This window comes from Lepidochelys kempii, chromosome 10 (genome assembly GCF_965140285.1).
Source record: "Lepidochelys kempii isolate rLepKem1 chromosome 10, rLepKem1.hap1, whole genome shotgun sequence".
Classification (NCBI taxonomy): domain Eukaryota; kingdom Metazoa; phylum Chordata; order Testudines; family Cheloniidae; genus Lepidochelys; species Lepidochelys kempii.
The window spans coordinates 78,399,867-78,425,639 of record NC_136389.1 but is presented as its reverse complement, the minus strand read 5'-3'; the positions used below and the strand labels follow the sequence as shown (position 1 = coordinate 78,425,639).

At 48.0% G+C, this 25,773-nt stretch overlaps 1 protein-coding gene across 2 annotated transcripts; it reads right to left on the bottom strand.

Moving 5' to 3' along the window:
* Nucleotides 1–11,937: 11,937 nt before the first annotated feature.
* On the bottom strand, nt 11,938–25,197 carry LOC140917967 (gonadotropin-releasing hormone II receptor). Of its 2 annotated transcripts, none has more exons than XM_073361496.2 (4): nt 25,093–25,197; nt 20,096–20,611; nt 15,036–15,237; nt 11,938–14,237 (listed from the first exon to the last, which is right to left on the bottom strand). In XM_073361496.2, the coding sequence occupies exons 2-4, from the start codon at nt 20,606–20,608 to the stop codon at nt 13,828–13,830; spliced, it is 1,125 nt and encodes a 374-aa protein (XP_073217597.1). In that variant the 5' UTR covers nt 20,609–20,611; nt 25,093–25,197; the 3' UTR covers nt 11,938–13,827. The 2 variants fall into 2 exon arrangements, with proteins under 2 accessions (XP_073217597.1, XP_073217598.1); XM_073361497.2 differs by lacking the exon at nt 25,093–25,197 and adding an exon at nt 24,975–25,068.
* Nucleotides 25,198–25,773: the final 576 nt, after the last annotated feature.

Sequence of the window (25,773 nt, the reverse complement as noted above, 5' to 3'; positions counted from 1 at the left end):
ACTCTGGAACAAACCGAGATCTCTCTCTGATCGCAGTAAAATAAAAGAATGCAATGACCACCACCCTGTAGCTGAAGTACCACATTTGTGTTAATGGGGCTTGTGCTGAGAAATATAGTCTTGTGTGAATCCATAGGACTAATCCAGCTAACATTTCAGATACCAGCTGGAATTGGGCAGCAGCCTATTACAGTGAATTGGCCCTCAGTTATAGTGCAATTGATGGAGTGAACTGTACGATCCAAGATGGTATCTTACTACAGCTACTAATTAGACTTTCCTTCAATAGAGGCACATTAGGATTGGGATTTCACTACTGGTAGCAGGAAGCAGAGGCGTTCTGGTCTGGATCTGGTTTTGCTTAGGGCCCAGGTTAGAAAATGAAGCAGGGTCAGGGCACGGGGGTCACACTGAATGGTGCTAAAAGCTCCTGAGCTGTTCTCAAACACAACATCCACATCAGTTCAGGCGACGGCCCCAGAACCAGAAATGCAGGGGCCGTTTCAGACCCAAGTACAAGAAGCCAAACACTAACCCAGAATTCACAGGGGGCTGGATTTGAGGTTCTGAGCTTCATCCCATCTCTGTTTTCCAGAGCACCTGGCAAGACCCATTATCTGTGCTAGACTCCTACCGTCAGCAACCCAGCTGACACCGACCCATTGCAAATCTATCCTCTTGCCAGTTCTGTCTCCGTTGCCTGGCTGGCTTGGCGCTAGGCAGGCAGGGTGATATATCTGGCAACGTGCTTTTTTGGTGACATTTTCATTTCATCGTGAAAGCTGTCTCCACAGGCTCCCTGCCCACACCCCGAGCTTCCTGAAACGCGCAAATGTCAGACTCGAGCACAGAGAAGAAAATGCAGAAAAAATAAAAATGCCTACAGACGACAGAGACCAGGAACCAAGTCATGGAAGGAAAGGACACCACCAGCAGGTCTTATGCTTACTGAAGCACAGAGCTACCGGAGAGCCTAGAGCTGAGCCTAAACCCCCTAGGTCCCAGTAGTTCTGGACACCAGAGAAGTTCAGAACTGGGCATGGTGGAGATGAGGAGAGCTCTTTCCGGAGACAGAGCTGAAGCAGTTTGGGGCAGCTGCTCCTTCAGGCCCCTTCCAGCAAAGCACGTAAGCACATGGTTTAACTGTAGGCATGTGGTTCAGTCCCCCTGAATTCCATTGGATTTAAGCACATGCTTAATTATGTTCCTGAATCAAGGCCAAGAGGCCGGCACCACAGACCTGGCTGACTGTAGCCCAGTCAGTCTCATGAACCCCCATTTTACAAACAGGGAAACCGAGGCACTGGGAGTGAAGTGACTTGCCCCAGGTCACCCAGCAGGCCAAGCTGGGAATAGAACCCAGGTCTGCTGCATCCCACTCTAATGCTGTAGCCACTAGGCAACACTGCCCTTCCTCCCCCCTTCCACACAATGCACGCCAACCTCACACAAGGGCCCCTCCCTCCCAACGCCGACTGCTGGGCAAGGCCTATTGCTTTGCTTTCATGCCGGACACAGCAGGGAGTGAGGAAGGCCGACGCCGTCTCTTGACAGGCCTGATGCTGAGCAGCCTCAGGTCCCTCCACGGCCCATAGGACGGAAGCAGCCAGTGTGCGGGGGGTCGGGCCAGAGGGAGCCAAACTCCTTCATGCTGCCCAACAGCGCTGCCTGTGAAGCCGGCAGATGGCTCTGCCCCAAATAGCCTTCTACAGCTGACCCAAGACACGGGAGGAGTGGCTGCATGGGCCAGCCAGGCAGCTTCACGCTGGTGAGCTGGGAAGGGCAATGCTCCGGATTCCTTGCCGGGGAGTGGTTTTAGGCTGTTGCAGTGCTGTGCTGGCCCAGACATCCCAGACAGGCTGCTGCCATCGCTCTGAGGTAACGAGCGGGTACATGCAGGAAGAGCAGCTCAGTAAAGCATCAGCAGAGTGGGTAAGGGGCCACGAGTGGTTTAGATGGGGACTCAGCCTTGCGGTCCCAAGGTCTGACAGGGGCTGGCTGTGGAGGGTCCCCCCTATTTCAGTCTGCCTATTGTTCAAGGAGAGAGGCACCAATGCAGGTCAGGAGATGAGGGGAGAGAGGGGAAGAGAACGACCGGAGATTCATCTGAACAGAATCTTCCTAAGAGAGCCCCAATCTCAGAGGGACCTGAGACAACTACAAGACTCTGAAACAGGCCCTGGAAATGCTCGGATATGTATGCAGGGCATCTCCTTAGACTAGCGTATATGGAGACAGGACTGGCATAGCCAGCGGGGCCTTTCCATTCCTTGGCAGCCCCCCAGAAAGGTGAGGCCACAGCTCTAGGCTTTGCAAGTCTGCAAAGTCAGCTCTGAGGTCTATCTTAGGTATTTATCTATTACCCCCTATTACCACAGCCTCTGAGCACCTCACAATCCGTAATGGATTTCTCCTCACAACACCCCTGTGAGGCAGGGCATTGCTGTTATCCCCAGTTTTACAGATGGGGAACTGAGGCACAGAGAGACTAAGTGACATGCCCAAGGACACACGAGAAGCCTGCATAGGAGCTGGGAATTTAACCAAGGTACCCCCAGGCTAGTGCCCCAATCCTCTGGCCATCCTTCCCCTCTGATGGGCTGCCAGAGGATTAGGCCGTCCTCTCATCACTGCAAAGAGGCAAACTCACTAATAGAAAACTTCAGCATTTTCCAAATCTCTGCAGCCCCTCACAGTTTTCCCATGGCTGGCCCTAGTGTAGAGACATGAAAGGACAGGACTGGAGATTAGTACAGAGGTTCCCTGAAGCTTGTATTTCATGGACATGTTTCTTACTTTTAACAGCTGGGCTCCCCTTTGCTGTTTTCCACCTCATCTCTCCGATATGGTCACCGAGCACCAGATCATGAAACCTGCACTCTGTTGATAATTTCAATCTAGTTCTCCTACATCCAAACACCGCCACTAGAAGACATGGCCTTTGTTTAACCCCAGTCCTGTCCGACTTCCTTTTGCGGTTGGAATGGGCATGTTCTGATTTCTCTTCATTTAGTTTCTCTCTCTATGGACTATCTCAGCAGACCGTAACTGCACGGCCATGTTTTCATAGGCATACTGCAGTCCTCCCCCACAAGCCCTTTAATAAAGTAGCAGCTGCGCCCAACCTCCGCTCTTTCCCGAAGATCACACTGCAAAAACTGTATCGGTTGTTTCCAAATACGAGCCATGTTCTCCTCCTTGTCTTTTTGTTGGGTTCCAAAGAACCATGAAATGTATCAAATAATCTGTTTACAATCAGCATTTTTCAGGGGGAACTGGATTTTAAAAATCAGTGAAACAGAAGGATTAAACCAGAGGATTAAATTGTGTTACTTTATTACTCTGTGTGTTGTGATAGCACCACGGAGCCCCTAATGTAATCATGCACCAGGACCCCATTGTGCCAGGCACTGTACAAAAAGACGCTCCACTGTCCAAAAAGCTTACAACCCATTGCACTTTCCAAGGTCACATGTGTTTAACAACAGCACCAGCTACTCCGCCAGGCACATCTTCCTGCATTATTAACTGTCCGTGAGGAAACTTTCCTTTCCTTCATTCCTTGCTATTCTGCCACTTGGAAGCCTTCAGAAAACCCTCCTCGGAGCTCCCCGACACCAATCATGGCCCACCAGTAGGCCAAACGGGCTGCCAGCTGGAAATGAACCGAACCCTGAACCTTGAACTTGATTACTCCAAACTTCAGGGGGATTCTATACATCTGGGCCTGGATCCTGATCTACTTTTGCACCTGGTCCCTAGCTCTGGGACAGGCTGCTCTGAAGCCCCAGTTCTAACCATCCCTGAGGTTTTGGGGAGTTTGAAATCCAGACCCATATGTTGTGGTTTAAGCCCATTTCTACTGCAGGACATATCGGAGTGGGTGGGAGAGGAGATCCATTCATCTTTCCCTTGCCCTCCGGGGTTCCAATCATGGGAGAGTATTTAGCCTTAGTCCTGCTTCCATTGAAGTGAATGGAAAAAGTTCCGTAACTTCTAGATGGGTGGAGAACTATTGCTATACTGACCAACTAAGAACTGTGTACTTCCCATTATATTTATTGATAGCTCCAGCCCATCCTGGCCTGCTTGTTTGTCTCAGCCTCTTCTCTCTCATAGAGTGTAAGCTCTTTGAAGCAGGGACTGTCATTTAATAGGTGTTTGTACAGTGCCTACCACAAGGGGCCCCCGCGCTTGTGGCCTTTAGGGGCTACCACAACAAACAAAAACAACAGAGAACATAGTGAAGTATGAAGAACTCTGCCATGCAGTGCAACAATTATGGAAAACCGGAACAAAGATGACCCCAGCAATAACTGGAGCACTTGAAGGGGTTCCTAAGGGTGTGAGTGAGCAGCTCAAACCTCTGTTAGGAGTGCAAGACATCATGACCAGTGACCTCCAGCAGACTGCAAGAATCCGAAGGAAAGTCAAAGGGGAACAGGTTCATCTGAGCACCTAAAATGCAGGAATTTTGCTAAGGGTTTAACCAGACTCCTGCTGACCCAAACCTACATGTTAGGGGGCTTTCCCTTCACCCCTCCCCAGGTTCTTGTCACACAGACAGAAAGCAGAAGATGAGAAGTCTGAAGTTCAGGCAATGCGATGTTTATTGGGGTTAGTTTCAAGCAAGAATATGCATAGCTCTGACGCCGCAGAGCCTTTACCCGTGTCCCCGTTCCCCCAATCCTCAGCAGCATAATTATACCTGCACTGCATGCTCCTGGTTCCATCCCTTACCATTTATGGTCATGCTCTGTTTTGGAGGGTCATGAGTCTGGGGGCTTGGTACCACCTCTTTTGTATCCTATAGAAGGGGTACGGAGTGAGGTTGTTTTGTTGCCAAGGCCAGGCTTTTCTTTGGCTTTTAGTGTTTCTTTTACCACCACCCTCCTTGCCCCCTTCCTAACTGGTTGCTTGACCTAGGCTTGAGAGAGGAGCCAGGCAGCCTTCCAGTGTATGTTCGTATATTATACTCCCAGTCGTGGGGATACTGTCAAAAATGTCTCTCTCCCCTTTTTAAAGATCTTTTGACAGTATCTCTTCCCTTTTTAAAGATCTTGTATGTTGTGAAGGCTAATGGTTTTTTTTAAAAAAAATCCCCTCATGTAATGCTGAAGGATAACAATAAAATACACTTGGATTAGCCAGGGCTCACACTGCAAAGGTATCCACAATGACCCATGGCTTTGAAACAGGCTTGCAGCCCTAAAACACATGTTCTCCCTGCCTGTGTGGGCAAAACAAAATAAAACAAGGTAGAAGCACGTGGAAGAGCAACCTTTTAACCCCGGTGGCTATCTAGACTAAAAAACAATTCCTTGATACGGTTAACCTCTAATATCGGGGTGGGGGTGTTTCTGTTCTTTTAAAAACCAACATTTTATTGTAATTATGGAAACATTTTCACCCAAACAAGGAAGTTCTGTAGCTATTAGTGATATTTCTCTTTCATTTTGACAGGCTTGGCACGGAGAATTATATTAACGAAGGACTTAATTCTGCAGCCCTTCATTGAACAGTGATCTTTTAACTGACATCCATGAACGTTCTGTCAGATCCAGCGCCCTCTGAAGTCAATGGGAAGACCCCCAATGTCAATGAATGCAACGTATTTGTCGTATTGTATAATAACTCACTCCTGCTACTGCTGGTCTTACTCACTAAACTTCTACATGAATGGAAGACGCAAGCGATTCACTGCCCATGCTATCTCCTGGGAATGACTTGTCAAGATAAAACAGGAAGCTTGTAATATTAGCTGTGCAATAAAACAAAAGTCGTGCTTCAAGTGAAAATATGAAACAAAACTCTCTCTCAATAAGAGAGGACTGATGCCAAGGACTCAGTGCAAGAACAAGAAGACAGGAGGTAGAGAAGACACATATTAAAGGTGTTGACAAGTTAATATATAATAAACAAGTCCAGGAGGCAAAATGCTGAGCAGAAGAATAAGCTTCCAAAATCTGATCTATGCCTTTCTTTGATTAAATGAAAATCAAAGCCTGAAAGAAAATAGAAGTTCCATCTTAGCTGGCTCTGTTAGAACACACATTCTCGGTCCCGCTATCTTGCTTCCTAATAAAAGGTTACAAACAAACATCTCTGTACATTCATCAGCCTGATCCACCATCTCAGTGAAATGCCACGTGCAGCTGTTTCTAAATACGTGCCAGGAATCTGTCTCACTTACACCACTTTATAGACTGGCTCAACCAGGGAAGGTCCCCGAGCTGCAAAGCCAGCCCAAATGTAGCCTGATTAATTGTGCTATGGGGACAGAAAATGGGAACGTAGAAGCGGTTTCCTAGAGACAACTGGTTTAATTGCTACCAAAAAGCCAGAGAGCAACAACTTTCCGTCACTAGCTTCCAGCCTGCCTTACATCTGAGCCAAGGACGTCCATGTGAAAGGCTCCACATTTCATTCCAAAGGCGCCAACCTCCTGAACTGTCTTTCCTTGTTTTCCTAGATCGCCTCCCACAGCAGCTTGCAAACTCGGCGTTAGTTATTCCATGACATGTTAAAATACGTTCTGTGTAAGAACCAGCCGAGACAGAGAGCTGGCAGGCTCTCAAGTCCCAACCTTTGTTGCTCCCACAATAAAGCTCATGTTTCTGGATCAAGCCATCCGTTCATAAGCTTTTCCCTTTCTTTATGATACCGCCGCATATTCATCCTGCAGCAGATTTCACATGTCCTGCACGCAAGTAGATGTCTGCCAATTTCATCAATGGGTGGTGAAGGAGAATGAGCTTCCCTACTGGGGTATGGTTTGCTTAAGAGTTTTACAGACCACCCACTCTAAACGTCAGCCTTTTAGAAAAGGAACAAGACAGAGGGCTCTGGGCGGGTGTGACACCTACGGAGCCCTTGGTGTCAACTGGCAGAGGGCACAGGGGGAGCCTACGATATTACAGAGATTCCTTGGGTTGGATAGCTGCATAACAGTTCACCATAGAGTGGCATATGAGGTCTCTACCAAGAGCCAGTTGCCCACCGGTCATCATGATCATTATAAAATGTACGTAAAGATCATATTTAAGGAGTTCTGTATCTATACTGAAAATGATGCTCTTAAGGTCTTTGGAGTTCAGGTTGATCCCCAGGAAGTGACATACCTTGGAGATGTTCCTTTCAGGCAGGAGGTAACTGATACTTCTCTCCCTGTCAGAAAACCAGACTTAACGGCCTTTATGTGCCCACAGTGATTTAAATGGCTGGACTACATGAGAGTCTCATGAATATCATCACCTCAGAGCAAAAATAGCTCCTGCCACTTTGAAGCTGTTCCTGTTTGCATAGGTCAAGTCAGGACAGCGTGAGAGTCGTTAGCTCCGCTCCCCGTTAGCAGTGCTTAATTAACCTTTAAAAGAACAAGTGAGGAAAATGAAACATTAATGATGTCTCATTGGCGTTTGGGAGCAGTGTAAAAGTCTCAGATTAATCCCTACAAACCAGGCAGCGCTCTCTGAGCTGTAATCAAAATTCCTATTAGGCCGCACATCTAGCGTGGAGGGACTTTAATGCTACTCTGGGCTCAATATGGGGAAACAAGTTACTTCATATGTCTCTTACCCCCAGCCTACAATCAGCCTGAAACACACATTTGCCCCATTGCCCAGAAATAATCAACCTGGAGGTGCCATCTCCCTCTTTCCTAACAGAGAAACACAGATGTAAAGGGGAATTCTGTGCTAAGCAGCCCCTAGGGAGAGCAATGGCCTTGCCAACGAAAGCACTAGCTAGTACTAGGGAGTTAGGCAAGCCCCTTACAACACATGCAGCTGTCCATTTGTGGAGGGGGGAACCAGAACAGATTGGGAGCCCCCCAGGCTAAGACACAGCATGTGCATCTGATTACTGTGGTGCTGGTCTGAAGGGAGGCTTCTAGCTTCCCCACAAACGCACAGAGCTAGTCAGGAATTTTTTGACAAAACATTTTTTCCCATCAGAGAATGCCGAGTCACCAAAAGCAAAACTTCTCCTGGGAAAAGGTTGATTTTTGACAAAATTTTTTGACGTGAAGAAATTTTGAAGGAAAAAAAAAGTTTTGAAGGTTTGTTTTTTTAAAAAAGAAAAATTCTGGTTCCAAACCATTTTTGTTTCAAAATTTTGTTTCAAAATTTAAGCCAGTGAATGTAATTAAGAAGAGGTTGAAATCACAACAAAACATTTTTGTTAGCCCAAAACCTATATTTGTATTTTAGCCAATGAAAAAGATCAAGATTTCAAGCTCTCATCCCAGTTTAGAGTAGGAAAATTCATCAAGATGTCAAAAACTCTCAGAGATGGAGATACAATTTCCTAGATAGGTCTACTCACAATTTCTGATCTGGTTTGTCTCCTTCTATCCAATCCAATCCTAGCTTTGATCCAGACTCTGCTCCAAACAGCATTCCGACTGCTATTAGAACACAGTCAGCTGAACTCATCTTCTCTAAAAGTTAGTTCCGATAATAGCCCTAGCACGTTTGTACAAAGGGGTCCATGCCCTAAAGGCCTTCCAGTAAGGGTGATTATGCTGGGCAACAAAACCACCTCTCCAGAACGTTGCCTAGATCAGACCAAATACAAATAACCCCCTTCCGAACATTTTTAATGCTGAACAAACCCACTTTCACCAAAACACAGCAACCACTTGACTACCCAGCCTATGCAAATTACCAAGCAGTTGATTCAGTTCCTTCTTTATGCCAACAGGTGACACCAGCATTGTTAGAACAATCACTAGGAGCCCTCCCTCTCTCAACACATTAAATAATCCTGGAAGGATTGTCTGTGATCTCATTGCTTCTCCTCCCATCTCTCCATTTTCTGTCCTCTCCTCCTGCCTCTCAACTCTTACCTTTTAACTGTTTTCTCTTCCTTTTGGAAAAAAATATTTTTCGCTCTCCCCTTTTCTCTTTTCCTCTGCTCCGCCCATCTGACCCTCTTCTCACTTTCTTAGATCCTCAAAACAGGTTTAAGCTGGGCTTTAAAAAGGTGTTTAGGCTTAGTTCTCACCCTCCGAATTACCACCAGCAATGATCTGTGCCTCAGTTTACCCATCTAGCAAATGTGGGTGTGAGGCAGGGGTGTGAGGCATGGGAATGTATGTAGGGGTTGCTGGATACACGTACCAGTGCAGAGTGTTATTGTTTAACTTGCTGGCACAGGGGGAAGTCAAACGCAGATGCTGTCTATCACCCTCTGTGTCTCCACAGACACGTGCGGTAAATCTTTCCCAACCTATGCCCCCTTGCCCCCCACAAAACGCCGACTGATGGGACTTTCCAGAAGCACTGCAGTAGAAGTGGATCAGAGGGAGTGAGAATCTTTCCCCTTTTGGAAGTCTCTGGCTATGAGACGTGCAGAGCTGGGGCTGATCTCACATGCAGAGAGAAAGGAATCCTGTTGAGGAATAGACTTGATGGGCCAGAGCCCAAGATCCTTCCCTCAGGCAAACTCCAGCTGAGGCTAAATCCAATGGGAACTCAAGTAAGGGATAAATAAAAGTGGAGTAAAGATGTCAGACCTACATGTGGATGACTGAGTGACATGGAGTCATCTGGTCATAGGGTGACCAGACAGCAAATATGAAAAATTGGGACGGGGGTGGGGGGGTAATAGGAGCCTATATAAGAAAAAGACCCAAAAATCGGGACTGTCCCTATAAAATCTGGACATAGCCATATAAAATCTGGTCACCCTATGCTCCCATGATGTCCAAACAGCAATGTTCAGTACCTTTCATTTGATTGGGATATTAAGGTCTCATCGGGCATCTTTTACACCAAAGTCAGGTCTAATTCCCACTGATTCCTTTGTCTGAATCAATGGGAATTTTGCCTGAATAAAGAGTGCAGGATCAGGCCCTTTCTTTTAAATTTGGAAATCTGCATTCTTAGCACAGACCAGAGGGCGCTTGACAGTAAAAGAGAAGTAAAAGCATGAGAGTTCATTGCAATTGCCCTGATGTAGGCTACACGGCTGTCCCAGCTCCTACCCTGTCATTATCAGCCAGTGACGTCTGATCTGGCCACACCTCCTGCTTCCCCTACACACTCACCCAGGGCCATAAGCGGGGTGGGGAGAGCGGGGCAGCTGCCCAAGGCACAAGGCCGTGGGGGCAGAAAAATGGGGCAGCATGTGGGGGCAGTCATGGCCCCCACCCCCAAATTTCTGTCTTCCATTTAGCACAGTGGTTTTCAAATTGTGGGGCGTGCCCAAACCTCTGTGCTAAATGGAAGGCAGAAATCTGGTCGCGGGGGCACAGGACTCTGCATCGCTTCTAGGGGGCGCAAATATGCCTGATTGTGGCTCTGCACCCACCCACCCTCACACACTACTGAATGAAAGCTTATTCTGCCTGAGCCCTGAACACGTCACAATTGAGATCAGCCAGCCTGTCTTCCTCCAGATCCCAATAGCAGCTGATCGACACACCCTGCATTAACTCCCTTCTGGTCTGAGGGTTCCTTCTCCTGGTGGTACCCAAACAACAGCCAAACCACTGATGCTGAGGTCCAGGATTTGCCCTGTAACTGTAACACTTATAAAGCATGTTGAGAGCCATGGACAGAAGGGGCTGCAGAAGTATCAGTGCATTAGAAATAGCAAGGGGTGGGACCTTGAATCTGTGGCAGATTTCTAGCAGAAGCACTCTTGCAATCTGCTGGGGGGATGTTTACTCTTCACTGTTGGTAATCGAAGGTGCTAGCAATGAGAAGATGGGAGCCACTAGGGATTCTATCAACATGAAAAGATACTCAGCCCGTGGAGTGTACAAAGTAACATCCATGTGTGTGGGCTACAGGTTAGGACACTGGACTAGAAGTCCTGGGCTTTATCCACAGCTCTGCTGTAGGACATTGTGCAAAGTGACTTTCAGTTTCCTCCCCTTTAAAATAGGGCTACTGAAATGTATCTGCCTTTGCAAAGCTCTTTGAGATCTATGAATGAAAAGCATGACAGAGGCGCTCAATACTATTAGCTGTGTCCATTTACTGTGTCTTTACCCTATAAGGTTCAAAGTATTATGATGAGAATGAAACAAAACCCTGCAAAACTCATTTATTTCTCATTCCAAACCTAATGGGGGGAGGGGGGGTTTATGCTGAACATTTGGTCTGTACAAACAAGCAATCTGTGGTCGGGTGTGCTCTCGATCAGCTGCCAGCATCCTTCCCTATTGAAAGCCCGGCCTGGCAGATGGCACCAAGGGGCTGCGAAAGTGCCCACAATGTGCTAGAGTTTTACTTGTAATTGACATAAGCACAGAAAATGTGAGACTGGAGAGAGGCCCAGGAGCGGAGTGAATCTAGGTTTGTTTCTGGTTTGGATGTGATTCCAGTTTGCATGGTAGACTGGACTGTAGAAGTGTTTCTTAGGCTGTCTCAAAGCCTGATCCGACCAAGACTTCAAACAACTGACAAACCACCGTCAAGGTTCAGCCTACACTACACATGGAAACAATGTTTGCAACTAGGTTAGAGAACAGGTGTGCTCGAACCACTTCCCAGACATGATTCCATTTGCAGGGGGTTGAACTAGATGACCTCCTGAGGTCTCTGCCAACCCTACTCTTCTATTATTCAATGAATGCCAGCTACAAAAGTGCAATGCAAATGCCTGTTCTCACTTTCTGATGACATTGTAAATAAGATGAAAGTAGCATTATCTCCTGTAAATGTAAACCAACTTGTTTGTCTTAGCGATTGGCTGAACAAGAAGTAGGACTGAGTGGAGTTGTAGCCTCTGAAGTTTTACATTGTTTTGTTTTTGAGTGCAGTTATGTAACAAAAAAAAAATCTACGTTTGTAAATTACGCTCACGACAGAGATTGCACTACAGTTCTTGTATGAGGTGAATTGAAAAATACTATTTCTTTTGTTTATCATTTTTCCAGTGCAAATATTTGTAATCAAAAATAATATACACTTTTTTACAGTCCAATTACAACACAGAATACAATAATATGAAAATGTACAAAAACATTCAAAATTTTAATAAGGTTCAGTCGGTGGTCTATTGTTTAACAGGGCAATTAAAACTGTGATTAATCGCAATTAATTTTTTTAATCATGATTAATTTTTTTGAGTTAATCGTGTGAGTTAACGGCGATTAATCGACAGCCCTAGTCTGAAGCCCATTAGCTTGCGAATCATCAACCTCCATTTCTAGGGTCACAGTTAAAAAATTTACACCAAGGCAGCAAAATATGGGGCTGTGGGAGGTGAAGCTATTCATTCCCCAGAATGGCTAAGGGCGCAGCTCTTCCTGTCTTGGTCTACTTTGAATCTCCTGGGGGGTGCTGCCTTCGACACAGCTAATCAACGGCCACAGCAGCCTTTGTCTTAAACTAGTTAAACTGCAAGTGTAGACGGCGGAGCTCTCTGTAAAGCCAAGGTGGCAATCCCCACTTTGTGACCGCCTAGGGCTGCAGAAGGAAGAGTTTGGACTGGGTTTTTGACACAGACTTTCAATGAGGGGGTTGTGTCTCTCTTTTCTTGATTACCGTATCCTTTAATGCGGACAACAACTAAACAACCAGGGGCTGATCCTTCAGTCTTTGCCCAGACCAAACTCCCACCTCAGGGAGTTTTGCTTCTGGAGGGAATGCCAGATTTGGCCAGAAGAGGAGTTTAAGCTCCAGGAACCTTCTGCGTCACTGGGCCCAAATGTGAGGGCATATTATGGCTTCCGCTGTATTAAGGTTAAACAGGGATGAACTACATTGGTACTCTGCACTGATCAGGCAGGAAACCATATGTCCACAAGCTATTAAAATACCCACATTGGCATATCTGATTTGTAATCATGTCAATTAAAAGGCAAACGTAACTCAGAGTTCCCGGTGCCAGTGCATGGCATGGACACAGCTAAGGGTTTCCCATGAACAATCCACTGACCGTTTATTTCCACCTTACATATATCAGAAAGTACCAAACAAGCACAAGCTCCCTTTCCAGGGATTCAAAACAGTCACAGGAATGACAGTGGAAGAATTAGGGCTGGTGCCTGGTACATACTGAGTCATGTGAGTAGCTTTTAATACGGGACAGCTGAGTAGAAGTTCACGGAGGAGGTGATGTCAGGAGCAGGCTGGCCGGGAAGACAAGACCAAGTCTTTGTATGACAAAACCTGAAACGTCTCATTTTTGTCATGGAAGTCACCGTGAGAACCGCCCGGCCCGTGAGCCTGTTCTGCAAACACCTCCGCAGCTGAGTACTGTTAGCCCCATGAATGATCCCACCAAGGCAAAAAGGAGAGGATGCTCTTTTGCCAATCTGGCCGTTCCTCTATATTTTTTAGAAGTCAACGTATATTTCCAGAAAACCAGTGGTTGGCAGCAGGGGGCTGGCAGATACTGAATTCTAGAATCCATCACAGTAGGTTGCACCTGGCTCAAGAGCAGCATGAAAAGGCTATAAAGGGGGTGGAACCAGCCCGTGGGGAACAGGATATGTGCAAAAGACTTCTACAGAGCTGGTGGAGTAGCAGGACACCAGCCCCTCTCTGAGTCTCTCCCATGGTCCCAAGGGGTCCTCGGAAGCAGAGCACAAGGGCCCAGGCCTGGAATAAGGGGGAATCAATGGGACCCCTTGGAGAGCACGGTGATACTCAGCATGAGTGCGGCAGAAGCCGCAGAAGTTACTAATTTCTGGTGACTGTTCCATTCAAACCTAATTCAGGAGGGGCGGGTGACTGAACGACATGCCAGCATTAGTACTGTACTTCCCAGGCAGTCACCGTAATAGGAGCTACTGGCCAACACAATGCCCCTGATCAGGCATTGTGATCAAGAACACAGAGTTCCTTTTCTCCTGCCGGATGCTTTTCTTTAGCAGACCGTGTGGATGATTGTGCCGTTGGAAGCGCCCGAAGCTGCTCCGCCATTTATAATGTAGTCCTTTATGTTCATCTCAGAACTGGACATCAGTTTGTTTCTCTCCTGCCCTGTAATTACTGTTTCTATTCCTCTAAGGCACGCCTTCATATCCTCTCGGAAGGAAGGAGTGTAGAGTCCGTAAATGATAGGATCGGTGCACGTGTGTAGCAAGCCAAAGAGAAAGAGACTGTGGTTGATGTACTCCGGCATGCTTTGAATCATGTCTGGCTGGAACCAGTACCACAGGCCCAGGAGGTAATATGGGGTCCAGCAGATAATGAAGGAGGCAACTATCACAATGGTCATCTTCAGGGTCTTCATTCGCGCCTTGGAGATGTGGTTGTTTTTGCTTCTTGCTAGACCTGCCGGGAAGAGTCAAAGGGATAATTGTATACAACACAATAGCATACAACCAGGAAGAGACCAACATTCACAGCCCAGCCTCCGTCAAAGTCAGTAAGAGTTTGACTTCAAGGCTTAGGCCTGATCCAAAGACCACTGGAGTCAGTGGGGGCATTTCCATTGACTTCCATGAGCATTGGATTAAGCCCAAACTGCAGCTGAATTGAGTTACCACAGGGCTGAAGTGGCTCTCTGTATTGGGGTGTGCTTCACTGGGACATATGGCCATGCACAAGGCGCAGGTTGGGTCTCTCCCAGGGGTGGATGAATAAGGATGTCCGTTTTCAAGCCTGCTGTCTTTCATCACTATAAAGTCACTTGACTAGATTGAGGCCTGGCCCTACCCAGCCATGCAGGAGTCAAAAGAGGAGGAAGCTGCCCTGGGCCTTGCACACCCTCCCCATCTCTTCTTGCCAGGCCTAAAGGAGACAGTAGCAGGTCTCCAGGATACTCCTGGAAGAAGTGGGCAGAGAGAGGTGGCAGACTCCATGCTCTGCACCCCTCTCCACCATTTGTGCAGTCTCTCTTATTATAATATACAAGGCTCCCCTGTTTAGCTGTCTGTTATTTTCCATCAGAGGGGACTTGCCATCCCCAGAAACACACCTGCTATTTCTCATTTTCTAAGCCTGGAGATGTCAGGCAATGATGCTGATAATGCAAGAGATGCCTATGATGGGGAAAATTACAATGTTTCGGCAATACCAATAAGATCACATGGAAGTATGCTGAATGCTCAATAGCTGTAACCTGCTCACCCTTGTTGATCTTCAGTTGCTTGCTGATTTCCCAGATGATGCGGATGTAGCAGACAATCATGACGCTCAGTGGGGTGACATAGAGGGTGGTGAAGGTGAACATGTTGTAGAGGATTTCTTCCCAGTGCTCTTGGAAACTTCCATGTGTCACACACTGGGTAAAATTGACACCCGGGGCAGTGTGCAGGTGAAAAAGAAAAAGCTGAAATTAAGAATGAAACACTTAGTCAGAGATCGTTCTTAAAGGGGCACTGTCACAATGACAATCTCCTTCCTGGGCTTACTGGGAACACCTTCCGGCAATAAAGCTCATGCTCAAATAAATTGGTTAGTCTCTAAGGTGCCACAAGTACTCCTTTTCTTTTTGCAAAGACAGACTAACACGGCTGTTACTCTGAAAAGAATTTAGAAAGTCTTATTACATAGGGTTTGTTGGATTGGGTCAGACCACAGGTCCATCTAGTTCAAAACGCTGTTTTGACAGTGGGCAGCACCAGATGCTTTCGAGGAAGGTGTTAGAACCCTGCAGTAGCAGATGTGGAATAATCTGTCCCCACATTAAGTCTTGTTCTATCTCTGATCAGCAGAGCATGAGGATGCATATTGACTTTCATCATACACGCTCTTTGCTGACTCAGCCCATCACTCATCTCAGGCAATCGTCTGGTCCGTTCATGGTCAATTCCACTGTCCAGTCCTCATGCACGAGTATGACACGGCAACATTCGGGCTGGAGCTGGTGAGAAATGGGTTCTGTTGGAATTAAAAGCTTGTTGTGGTTTTTTCCAGGCCTCGATCATAAACCTCAGCCATTATTGTAATTATTTCTTACTTTGTGCCAATAGACAACATGGAACCAACTACTAGCAAACACATCAATTAATTCTTTAAGCCAGGTTCTTACAAATAAATCAGAGATAAAGTCCTTGATTTGGGGTGGATCTGTCTCTCCTTTCTAAGTATTATGACGCTATTCTCCACGATAAAAATTATTCCACTATCAAAAACATACTTGGCCTAAGAGCAGAAAATAACCCCCACTGAGCTCGTAAGCCAATGAGTGGATATTTTAAAGGTTGTTGTTCCCAGCCAGGCAATATTTGATGGATTCAGTAACTGGGTGAAGAGCCATTTCTCTCTCTCGGGAACTCAGAATTCTTTTCTGCTGCTACAAGAGCACTGTAGAATTCATGCTCACAAGATTTATTTTCACTCGATGGCGGCTTCCTGTCCTGGGCTGACAGTACACCCCACTTATCTCCATTAGTGTCAGACGTTCCTGTCACTGTCTGAAGCTGGAGCATCTTTTGAATGAAAAGTCTCCATACTAGCCTTTTAAAATGCCAATCCCTGTATGTTTTCAGTCTCTGAACCTGACTGCCCTTGCAGCACTGAAATTTGTACACTGAATACGCACTGGAAGGAGGACAGGTGAAGTATTTTACAGCCGTCCTAGTCCAGACACACCATACTGTGGATATGCGAGACCAAGGCCCAACTCCTCAAAGCTAGTTCAGTGCCTAACTCCAATTGATTTCAATGGGAGTTTGGTGTCTGAATACCTTTGAGGACCTGGGCCCAAAGAGGTAATGTCTGGTTATCATCTAGCAGGTTTCCTCCACCATGCAGGTAGCTAGTGACAGCGTTACGCTACTGCACATTTCCCGCTGGGTGTTTTTGACTATTGCACTGATGAAACTACTGTATTTAGAACAGGAGCAGCAGGTATAATAGGCCTGGGGAGGTTAAGCCTCCCCTAACCGAGGCCCTGGCCCTGCCCACGCTCCACCCTCTCTTCCAAACCGGCGGGAGCTCAGCTCGGGCCGGATACCAGTAGGTGGCTGGGGCCAGCTGGCAGCCCAGTGCCGGGGCCGGCACTGGGGGCAGCCGGCGGCCCAGGGCAGTTCAGCTGGGGCTCCTCCGGCCATAGGGGTGGGGGATGCTCGGGGCTCTGGCAGAGGGAGGGGGCAATAGAGGCAGGGCCTCAGGCGGAAGGAAGGGGGGGACGCGTGGCTAGCTTCCCCAAAAGGGGGTGGGGGCTCGCAGGGTGAAAGCTGATTAGCTCTGGGCTTGTAGGCCCTGTTCACACTACAGCACCTGTAGTAATTGCATTTGAAGCCATTTTGCAAGGTGGTTGCAGCCCAGTGTAGTTATAACATGGTTCACATCTACCCCTTCCCACTGAAAGAATGCCGTTGGCTGTCTAGAAGAGTGCTCTGTGGCGCTGGTCACAGTGGGTATTTTTGCTGACATTCTCTCCCGTTACTGCCAGCATTTCAGCGCCGCTGGGGGTAGCAATGAGGGGGGGTTAGTGCAGGCAGCCGATGGCATTTTAAGCACCATGCCGTTTAACCTTGACATGAGCAGGTCTTGCCAACACGTTGGCTTAAGATGCTGGTGGTCACTGGCAATGTGGCCGTTCTAGAGTGTCGACCATTGTGAGCGCGAGTGGTAACAACTGGGGGAAATATTTGGCAAAATAGCCCATCACTGACAAAGCCAGAAGCACCATCTAAGCCAGCAGGGTTTTCAAATCTCCACACACACTGGACTGGGAAACTGTACGCGCTGCAGTTGGGGATGCTCCGTGGGCTTAGTCGAGTTCCTCAGGCTTGCTAGATGTGCTGAGGAACATGGCAAAGAGATGTTCTGATGGGACCAATATGGGACAGAAGCTCTCTACCTGCAGCAATCATTGGGGGTACGTGTACACGACAGAAAAAAACTCCATGGCAGGGAGTCTCAGAGCCCCGGTGAACTGACTTGGGCTTGTGTTACGGGGCTAAAAACAGCAGTATAGACATTCCCGTTTGGGCTGGAGCTTGTGCTCTGAGACCCACCCCATTGCTGGGCCTCAGAGTTTAAGCTCCAGCCCGAGCAGGAATGTCTACACTGCTATTTTAATCCCCGCACTGTGAGCCCCATAAGCCTGAGTCAGCTGACCCAGGCTCTGATGTGAGCAGACTCAGGGATTTTTTTTACACAGTAGATGTACGCTTAGTGTTAAAGTGACAACACCCCACCTGTTGTTCTGTGATTATCTTTTCACTCTGACTCAAAGGCTTGGTTTATTTGCACATTGCAAAATAGTCCATCCTCCACAGGGAGTTAAACAAGGGCACCCCAGTTGCTGTGTTGATCAACCCCATTGCACGTCATGAAATCCGAAAGCCACAGGACCAAATCCTGCTCTCATTCCCATCTGTGCAACCCAATGAATGAGGTCATTTGTGCATAACGGAGCAGAATCTGGCCTGTAGTTTGAGCTATGGATCTGATTATCTTTTGGATGCTTGGCCATTATATCAGTAGCTGACCTGTGTGTAGTTCTCGTATTGAACCTTCCTTGCGCAGATAAGGTGGAGGCGAGGTAGGTCACTAAGAAAGTTCTACCAATAACAAATTTATCCCTGTAGAAATCTGGGGCCAGGGCCTCAGCTGGTATGAATCAGCATAGCTTCAGTAACTTCAGATCAGCTCACACCACAGGAAGAATAGAATTCTATAGCAAATACATTCCCAGTTAAGTGAATGGGGGGGCATGGATCAGCGTTCACGTTGCACCCCCTATCAGTACCTGGCCTGGGCCAGGGAAGCTAATGATCCAACCAGCGGATCAAATTCAGTGCCACCTTAGTCAAGTTGCGCGTTTGCTAAGAAGTTGTTAAGTGAATGGAATACAATAGCTGACACATCTCCATGCAAAGAATGGGGTTCAAGAGTTAATGGATTCCCACTGAAGCTAAGGGACTCTAGGCGCTACTGCCTCCAAAGCTGAGCCCGGTCGAAATTTCAACTGACATTTTCTGGCAGCGCCATGGTACAGCATCACCACCTTTGACTCACTCTTCCTCACAAGCTGGAACAATGAGAAAGGGGCAGTGAGCAAAGAAGGGCTCAGTTCCAGGTTACTCTAATAGCTGGAGAATGCACTGACCATAGACTTTGGAGAACCTGGAGCGGTTCAAGAGACAGGCATGGTGTATGGGAGTGGAAGCCAGAAATTCCCAAGTTATAGTCCTGGCTCAGGCAGCAAGTTCTTCTGGACCCATTACCTCACCTTCCGGTGTCTCACTTTCCCAGTGTACAATAGAGATTGTAACAATTACCATTCTCCCTAGGGTCTGGAGACGATGAATGAGTTAACGTCCATAAAATTAGTTCTCTGAAAACATCTGCTCAGTGTGCAGCAGCAGTCAAAAAAGCGAACAGGAATACTGGTGTGCAGTTCTGGTCACCCCATCTCAAAAAAGTTATGTTAGAATTGCAAAGAGGACAGAGAAGGGCAACATAAATGTTGGGACTGGATGACAGGGAATGGATTTCTCAATAATTGCCCTGTTCTGTTCATTCCCGCTGCAGAATGTGGAACTGGCCACTGGCAGAAGACAGGATACTGCGCTAGATGGACCATTGGTCTGACCCTGTATGGCTGCTCCTCTGTTCATAAGTGTCCTAGAAGTCCCACTTTTTATCTACCTCAACATCTGCATACCTGAACCTTAACTGGATTTGAACACCTCCCTGTGTGTTGGGGATAGGGCACTAAACCAGGAGGCTCTTCCCAACTATAGCTGTGCTGAGATGGGATCTGTGCCAGCTGCAAGAATATCTCAGGTCTGAACTCCTCAACATTCAATAACAAGTTAGGACCTGGATTCCTCTTGGAAAATAATGGGCACATTGTCAGTCTGTTTTAGGTATTGCAGATGGCTCCCCATCACTGCAGTATCTGAGCACCTCACAATCTCGAATGGATTTATCCTCACAACCCTCCCCTGTAAGGCAGGGCAGTGCTATTATCCCCATTGTGGGGAACTGAGGCCCAGAGCCACTGAGCGGCATCCCCAAGGTCACACAGGAAGTCCATGGTAAAGGAGGGAATTGAACCCAAGTCACCAGCTAGTGCCCTAACCATTGGATCATCCTTTTCTCTTGATTACTGATTATCACCCAAACCATTCGCCCAGCCCAAGGTGGCTGTTCACTTTTGCCTATTCTGAAGTGTGACACTTCCTGTGCGAAGCGACCCCAGCTTGACAATGGCATTGTGCTCATACCTGGGGCGAGGCCAGCAGAAGGCTCATGACCCAAGCAACATATAACATGAGTCTGTTGCGTCGACTGGAATTAGCGAAGGCAAAGGGATGGAGGATGGCTGAGTGCCGGTCTATGCTGATAACCACAAGCACCAGCGCTGCAGAGTACATGGCAAAGAGCTTGAAGAAGTTCAGCAATTTACAGGGCAGGTCCCCGGCGTACCACTGGACTGTCACATTCCACACAGCATCCAGGGGCATGACCGTGAAGGTCACCAGTAAATCTGCCACTGTTAAGCTCAGTATCAGCAGCCGGACATGGGACTTCCTTCTCTTCCTCATGATGCTATATAACACAACTGAGTTGCTGCATGCTGCTATCAAGAAAAAGCAGATGGTGACAATCACACGGACCCTGGCTGCTAGGGTGAAAGTGGGTTCGATCCAGGGCTCGGGGCAGTCGGAAGCAGAGAGGTTTTCATCCACGACATCAGCTGACTGAGGAGGAGTCATAAGGTCCCGTTCTTCAGGCATTCCCTACAGGAGGACAAATGGCAAAATCAGAGAAGAAAGCTAGGCCTAAAATCCCTGTTGGGTGTCCATTTAGCATGGGACAGCTTTAAGTGTGATGAAGAGGGAGGCTCAATAGGCTTAGCCAAAGATTCTCAAGTGTTTTAATATGCTTATCAGGTAGTACCTTAACGGCCCCAACCAGGGCCAGGGCCCACTGAGCTGGGCGTGGGGTTTGACTAGATAATCTAAAGATCAAGGCTAGCCATAAACTCTACGAAACTTCAACTCTATTAAAACCAAAAGATTGCACCTGCCCCAAAGAGCTTACAGGCTGAACGACCAGACAGACAAACAAACAGGCAGAGACAATCAACAAACAACAGTACAATGCCTTCTCCGTTTCCTAGTTTCCATAGTGTGGACCACCTCCTACTAGACAGATTATCCCACTGAGCTGCATCCTCTTCCATTTGCTATTGCGGGGACCATCACCTCCTCCTCTTCATAATTACACATCATCCCCATGGTGACTATAGCAACTGCTCACATGGAAATGTATTTTAAGCACTTTTCAATGCTGCTTAGCAGGTGGAAACAAGGAGGTGGCAGTCCCATGTGACCAGCCAACTGTGCAGATGACCCAGTGCGGCGGAGCGGGACTCACTCCTGTGGCGCCTCCTGCTGGTCGTCCAGGAAATTAGCATTTCCAGCCTTCGGAGTGCCCTCTGCAGGCTGGTATCCCTCCTGGACGCTGGTGCCCCTGGCAGCACCCCCACAGACCTGCGTCTCCCCACCGCCCCAGGGAACCCCCACCTTCTATCCCCACCTCGCCTCAGTCTTTGGCTACTGCCAGTCACCATCTAGCCCCTGTTCCCTGGGGCAGACTGAGGCTCATGAACCAGCATGAGGAGCAACTGGCCACCCTCTGGAAGGGTTTGGGTGCCCACTGTAGCCTGCTTAGCTCTCAGGTGGGTTTCCCTTTCTGGTTGGGTCTCCACCGTGGCCTGTCTCACCTCCACGTGGATTCTCCTGTTGAGCTGGGGCCTCTCTGCCCCAGAACCCCTCTCTTCTGGGCCCCTGGTCTTCACCACCCCCTCCTTTGGGGTAGTCTCACACCAAGCCCGATCCTCTGGCCTCTCCCTCCTTCTCTGGGGGCAAGACCGTCTTACTTGACCACCCTTGTGGCACAGGAAGCACAGTGCATTCCTTGGGCCACCTGCGGGCTAGGCCTGGCCCTGTGAGTCCCGTGAGGGCACTCCCTCTTCTTGTGCCCTGGCTCCCCACAGACCCAACAAGTTTGGATCCCCCCTGTTGGCTTCACAGGGGGCACTCTAGTCTCTCCGCAATGCCCTGGGCAGAGCCTCTTTGCTCCATCCCGATAGGGGCACTCCCTCTTATAGTGCCCCGGTCGCCCACAGGCAAAACAGTCTTTAGGCCCCGGCACCGGCCTCCAGCCCAAGGTGCTGGCCCCCGATGACAGCTATGTGCCCTCCCCCGCAACAGCTGTAGCAGCCTTGCTTGCTGCTCGGCGAGACGGGCCACACAGGCTCTCCAGTAGTAGTCCCTCATTTCTCCACCTTCAGTTCCTTCACTCAGATTCCAGGCAACAGTCAACAGTCCTTGCCCTTGCCCTCTGTATCGGGGCGGACCGCCTATGCCCGCATTCTCCACCACGTTGTGGAGGGGTGGGGGGGACTCACCCCTGCGGCGCCTCCTGCTTGTTGTCCAGGGAATTAATGTTTCCAGCCTCTGGAACACCCTCCACCGGCCAGTGTCCTGCTTGCCGCTGAGCCCCGTGTCCCTCCCAGACCCCAGGCCCCTCCCTCTCAACATCTAGAGAGAGACTGTGTCCTCCTATCCCACTGCCCTCTTATAAAGGCCAGCTGGGCCCTGACTGGGGCATGGTGGCAGCTGTGGCTGTTTCCCCAATCAGCCGAGGCTGGCTGCTTTAGCTAGCAGCAGCCCTCTCCCAGGGCTGATTTCAAGCCCTTCAGGGCAGGAGCAGCTGACCACCCCGCTACACCCAGTAAGAGCTTCGTGGAACCCAGCTGGTCCATTGACCACAAATAGAGAACCTCTGGTCTAATGAGGAGTTAAAATGCACCTGAAATACTGAGAATCCCTGGAATTGTGATGCTCTGAAGTAGATACGTTGAGTTCCATGGAGATTATACTGGGTGTGTGGGAGAGAATCCATGTGATAAGACATTAAAAACAGAGGGTCTGACTCCTCATTGAAGACCCATTGGCACTTTTCTTTAGAGTAAGGGTGTCCAACTCAGTATCTTTGGTTACATTCTCCTCTGGTCTGCTGTTGTCCAGTGAGCTTGGGTCTGTGGCTCTGGAGATAGAACCACCGGCTGTTGTACGCTGTGCGCAGTGAAGAGGTGTCAAATCCCGTCCCTCCACACCACAATCTCAGGAAAGCTCCCTGAGGTGGAGACTTATGGAATCTTCCTTTCCTCATAAGTATTTCCATGGGAGGCAGCAATCTGAGCAAAAATACCTCTCCTATCCATGTTAGCACAGCCACCATGAACCTATGACACCCTAGGCCCCGGTATATTGCCCTGTTCAGGTCACCGGGATTATATTATTATTATTTATTATTTGCGTTACTGCCTGGGACCCCTAGTCATGGAGCAGGATCCCCTTGTGCTCGACGCTGCACAAACACAGAACAAAAAGACAGTCCCCGCCCCAAGGAATTTACAATCTATGTCTAAGACAAGGAAACAGATGGGTACAGTCAAACTGACGGAGGAGCACAAGGATACAACGAGACAACATTGGTCAGTAGGATAGGGAGTAGTCTCTGCACACTCGCAGCCAATAACACAGTGGCCCAAATTGTGAAGGCCTGCCCTGCACTCTGCCCAGAAAAAATGCCTAGCAATCACCATGTAGTATTTATTCACTTACAGCATGAACATGTTTCAGGGCTGCCAATGTTATCTGTTTATTCCCTGGAACAAGAGCACTGAGCTACGTTAGCACAACACAGACAACACTCAGAAGAATTAGACACAGCAGGCTATCTTTGGTGTGAGACCCCTGTAGTCGGTCTATATTACACCAGGAATGAATTTGGCCCACGGTCATTTTAAAAACTCTGATCGAAACTCATCGCTTGCTAAGTGGAGATGGGTCACTGGCCTGAATCTGCCAAACTTTGGAAGTCCAAAAACAAAACAAAACATAGGACCCACGACTGAATTGGGTTGTCAGGTTTGTTTTACAAAACCCTCGAATGACAAGGTTTAGAAAGACCACACCACGCTCGTTTTTGCCCATCTCTGTTTGAAATAGACAGAGACCTGTATTAGAACCATTTACATGAACTCCTAGGCACACACATGGCCCCTGAACATTGTGGGTCCAAACAGAAAAGGACCTGATCCTGAACCAATGCCAAATCACTGCAAAACCCAAACCCAACTGACAAGATTTTTCCAAACCAAACCAGCTCTGGGTGTCACCTATCTTTGGTGTCAAGATTCATGACGTTTTCTCAGCCCTTATTAATCCGATCTCCAGGGCTGCCTATCAATATCTGATTCCAACTTCCAGCGTATAACAAACCCACACATCTCACCTGCTTCTTAGCAGAACAGAGACATGCGGCCGAGTTCTGGGTTCAGTAAGCAAAGGATAATAAAAGATGTGAGGTTAATCAAAAAGAGAGAGAGGAGTCTCTCTCTTTTTCCCCCCCTCTCTGCTCAAAATAAAGATGCACACAAGCACTTCTCACAGATGTGAAAAGCGGTTCACCCCCCTCCTTTCATTCATCTAGAGGGTGACATGAAGTCAATCCCCAAACAGTCCCCCACAACTGTCTCTAAACATGTTTTTTGGGGGGAAGGGAGGTGCCCTGCAGAAAGATGCAACCTATACAGTTTCAAAGCCAGATTCTCGCCCAGGTAACTCAACTGTGCAGAGTCACCACTGTTCCACTTAAACTGCCCTCTGCTCCCGTACAGAATGATATCGTGAACAAGCCAAATTTCAAAGGCAAAGACTTTCAAGTTTAGGAGAACACAAACAATGAGCACCGGTCAACGCGAGCAGCTAACAAACCATTTCATGCAGCCGGGGCTGTTGCTCAGTTTCACTTACACAGAAATAATGTGCTTTCCCCTGGTGAAGTTACAGAAATAAAATGATCAGCAGAGACCGAATCTACATCCTGCTCCCGAACTAACCTATTGTTACTACACACTTACACTTGCTCTCTCTCTTCTCCTTACTCTCATTTAGTCCATGTTCCGTGTCTAGTTACAGCTGCTTGCTTTGCTGCAGCCCCCACACAGAAAGTAAGCGCAAATATTACCAGATTCTTAGATCAAACCGCAAAAGCAAGCAAAAAGCGATAGCAATGACAAAGTACCAAACTGGTCGTTTCTCCTGTTATTGCCAGTCCACAGGAGGGAGGAATGACACCGAAGGAAGCCCAGTATCTGTGCTGATTGGAGGTGCTGCATTCAATTCATCGGATGGGAACATACCTGGTATCCGCATGCCCTTAAGGGAAAGGAAAACCGTTTCCTCTCTATTTGCCAGTGCCAGAAATGTCAGCCTGCTCCTCTGCTGCATGTAGCCAGCAGTCCACATGATGCAGATCTGCCTCCCAGTAAAGAGGAGATGCAGAGAGCTGGCAGGGTGGCTGGGAGCTGTTACAGCGCTTGGTCTATGCACAAGAGGAGCGTCATTCCACTCCCTGCTGCTGGCTCTGGAATTCTCCGAGAGAGACCCCACTGCCCAGTGTAATTCAGGTGAACCTAGCATAATGCTTTAACAATGCACAAGGAGAGTTGCTTTGACAGGAGCCCATGGGGGGCACAGCTCCAGTGCATTCAGGGCTTAGCAGGTGTATTTTATGATGCTTGTTAGGTCTGTGTTTTAACATGTGCAGAATACCAAGGGCCTCTGTGGTGAGATGGGGTACAAACATAGCTTTATAATATAATATTATTATTGCATCCTTAAGATTATTGTATTGCTATGGAGATCAGGAAACAGGCTCATTAACCAGGCCGTGAATCAAATTGCTCCAAAGAAAAGCAGAAAAGATTCTTTGCCCTGGGTCAAACCATGAGGTCCTTATTCCATTTTTAACCTAGTCCATACACAGGCAAAACTGCATATGGGCTGGGTAAAAACAAATCTCAAGATTTGACACACACGTG

What these genes read in the sequence shown, in the direction of transcription:
- LOC140917967 (XM_073361496.2), bottom strand. Translation starts at nt 20,608, where the DNA reads ATGCCTGAAGAACGGGACCTTATGACTCCTCCTCAGTCAGCTGATGTC. An exon ending in TTCTGCTGGCCTCGCCCCAG is followed by an intron (nt 15,238 to 20,095) that starts GTATGAGCACAA and finishes TCTTAATTTCAG; the next exon opens with CTTTTTCTTTTTCACCTGCA. An exon ending in GCAACTGAAGATCAACAAGG is followed by an intron (nt 14,238 to 15,035) that starts GTGAGCAGGTTA and finishes TCTTCCCGGCAG; the next exon opens with GTCTAGCAAGAAGCAAAAAC.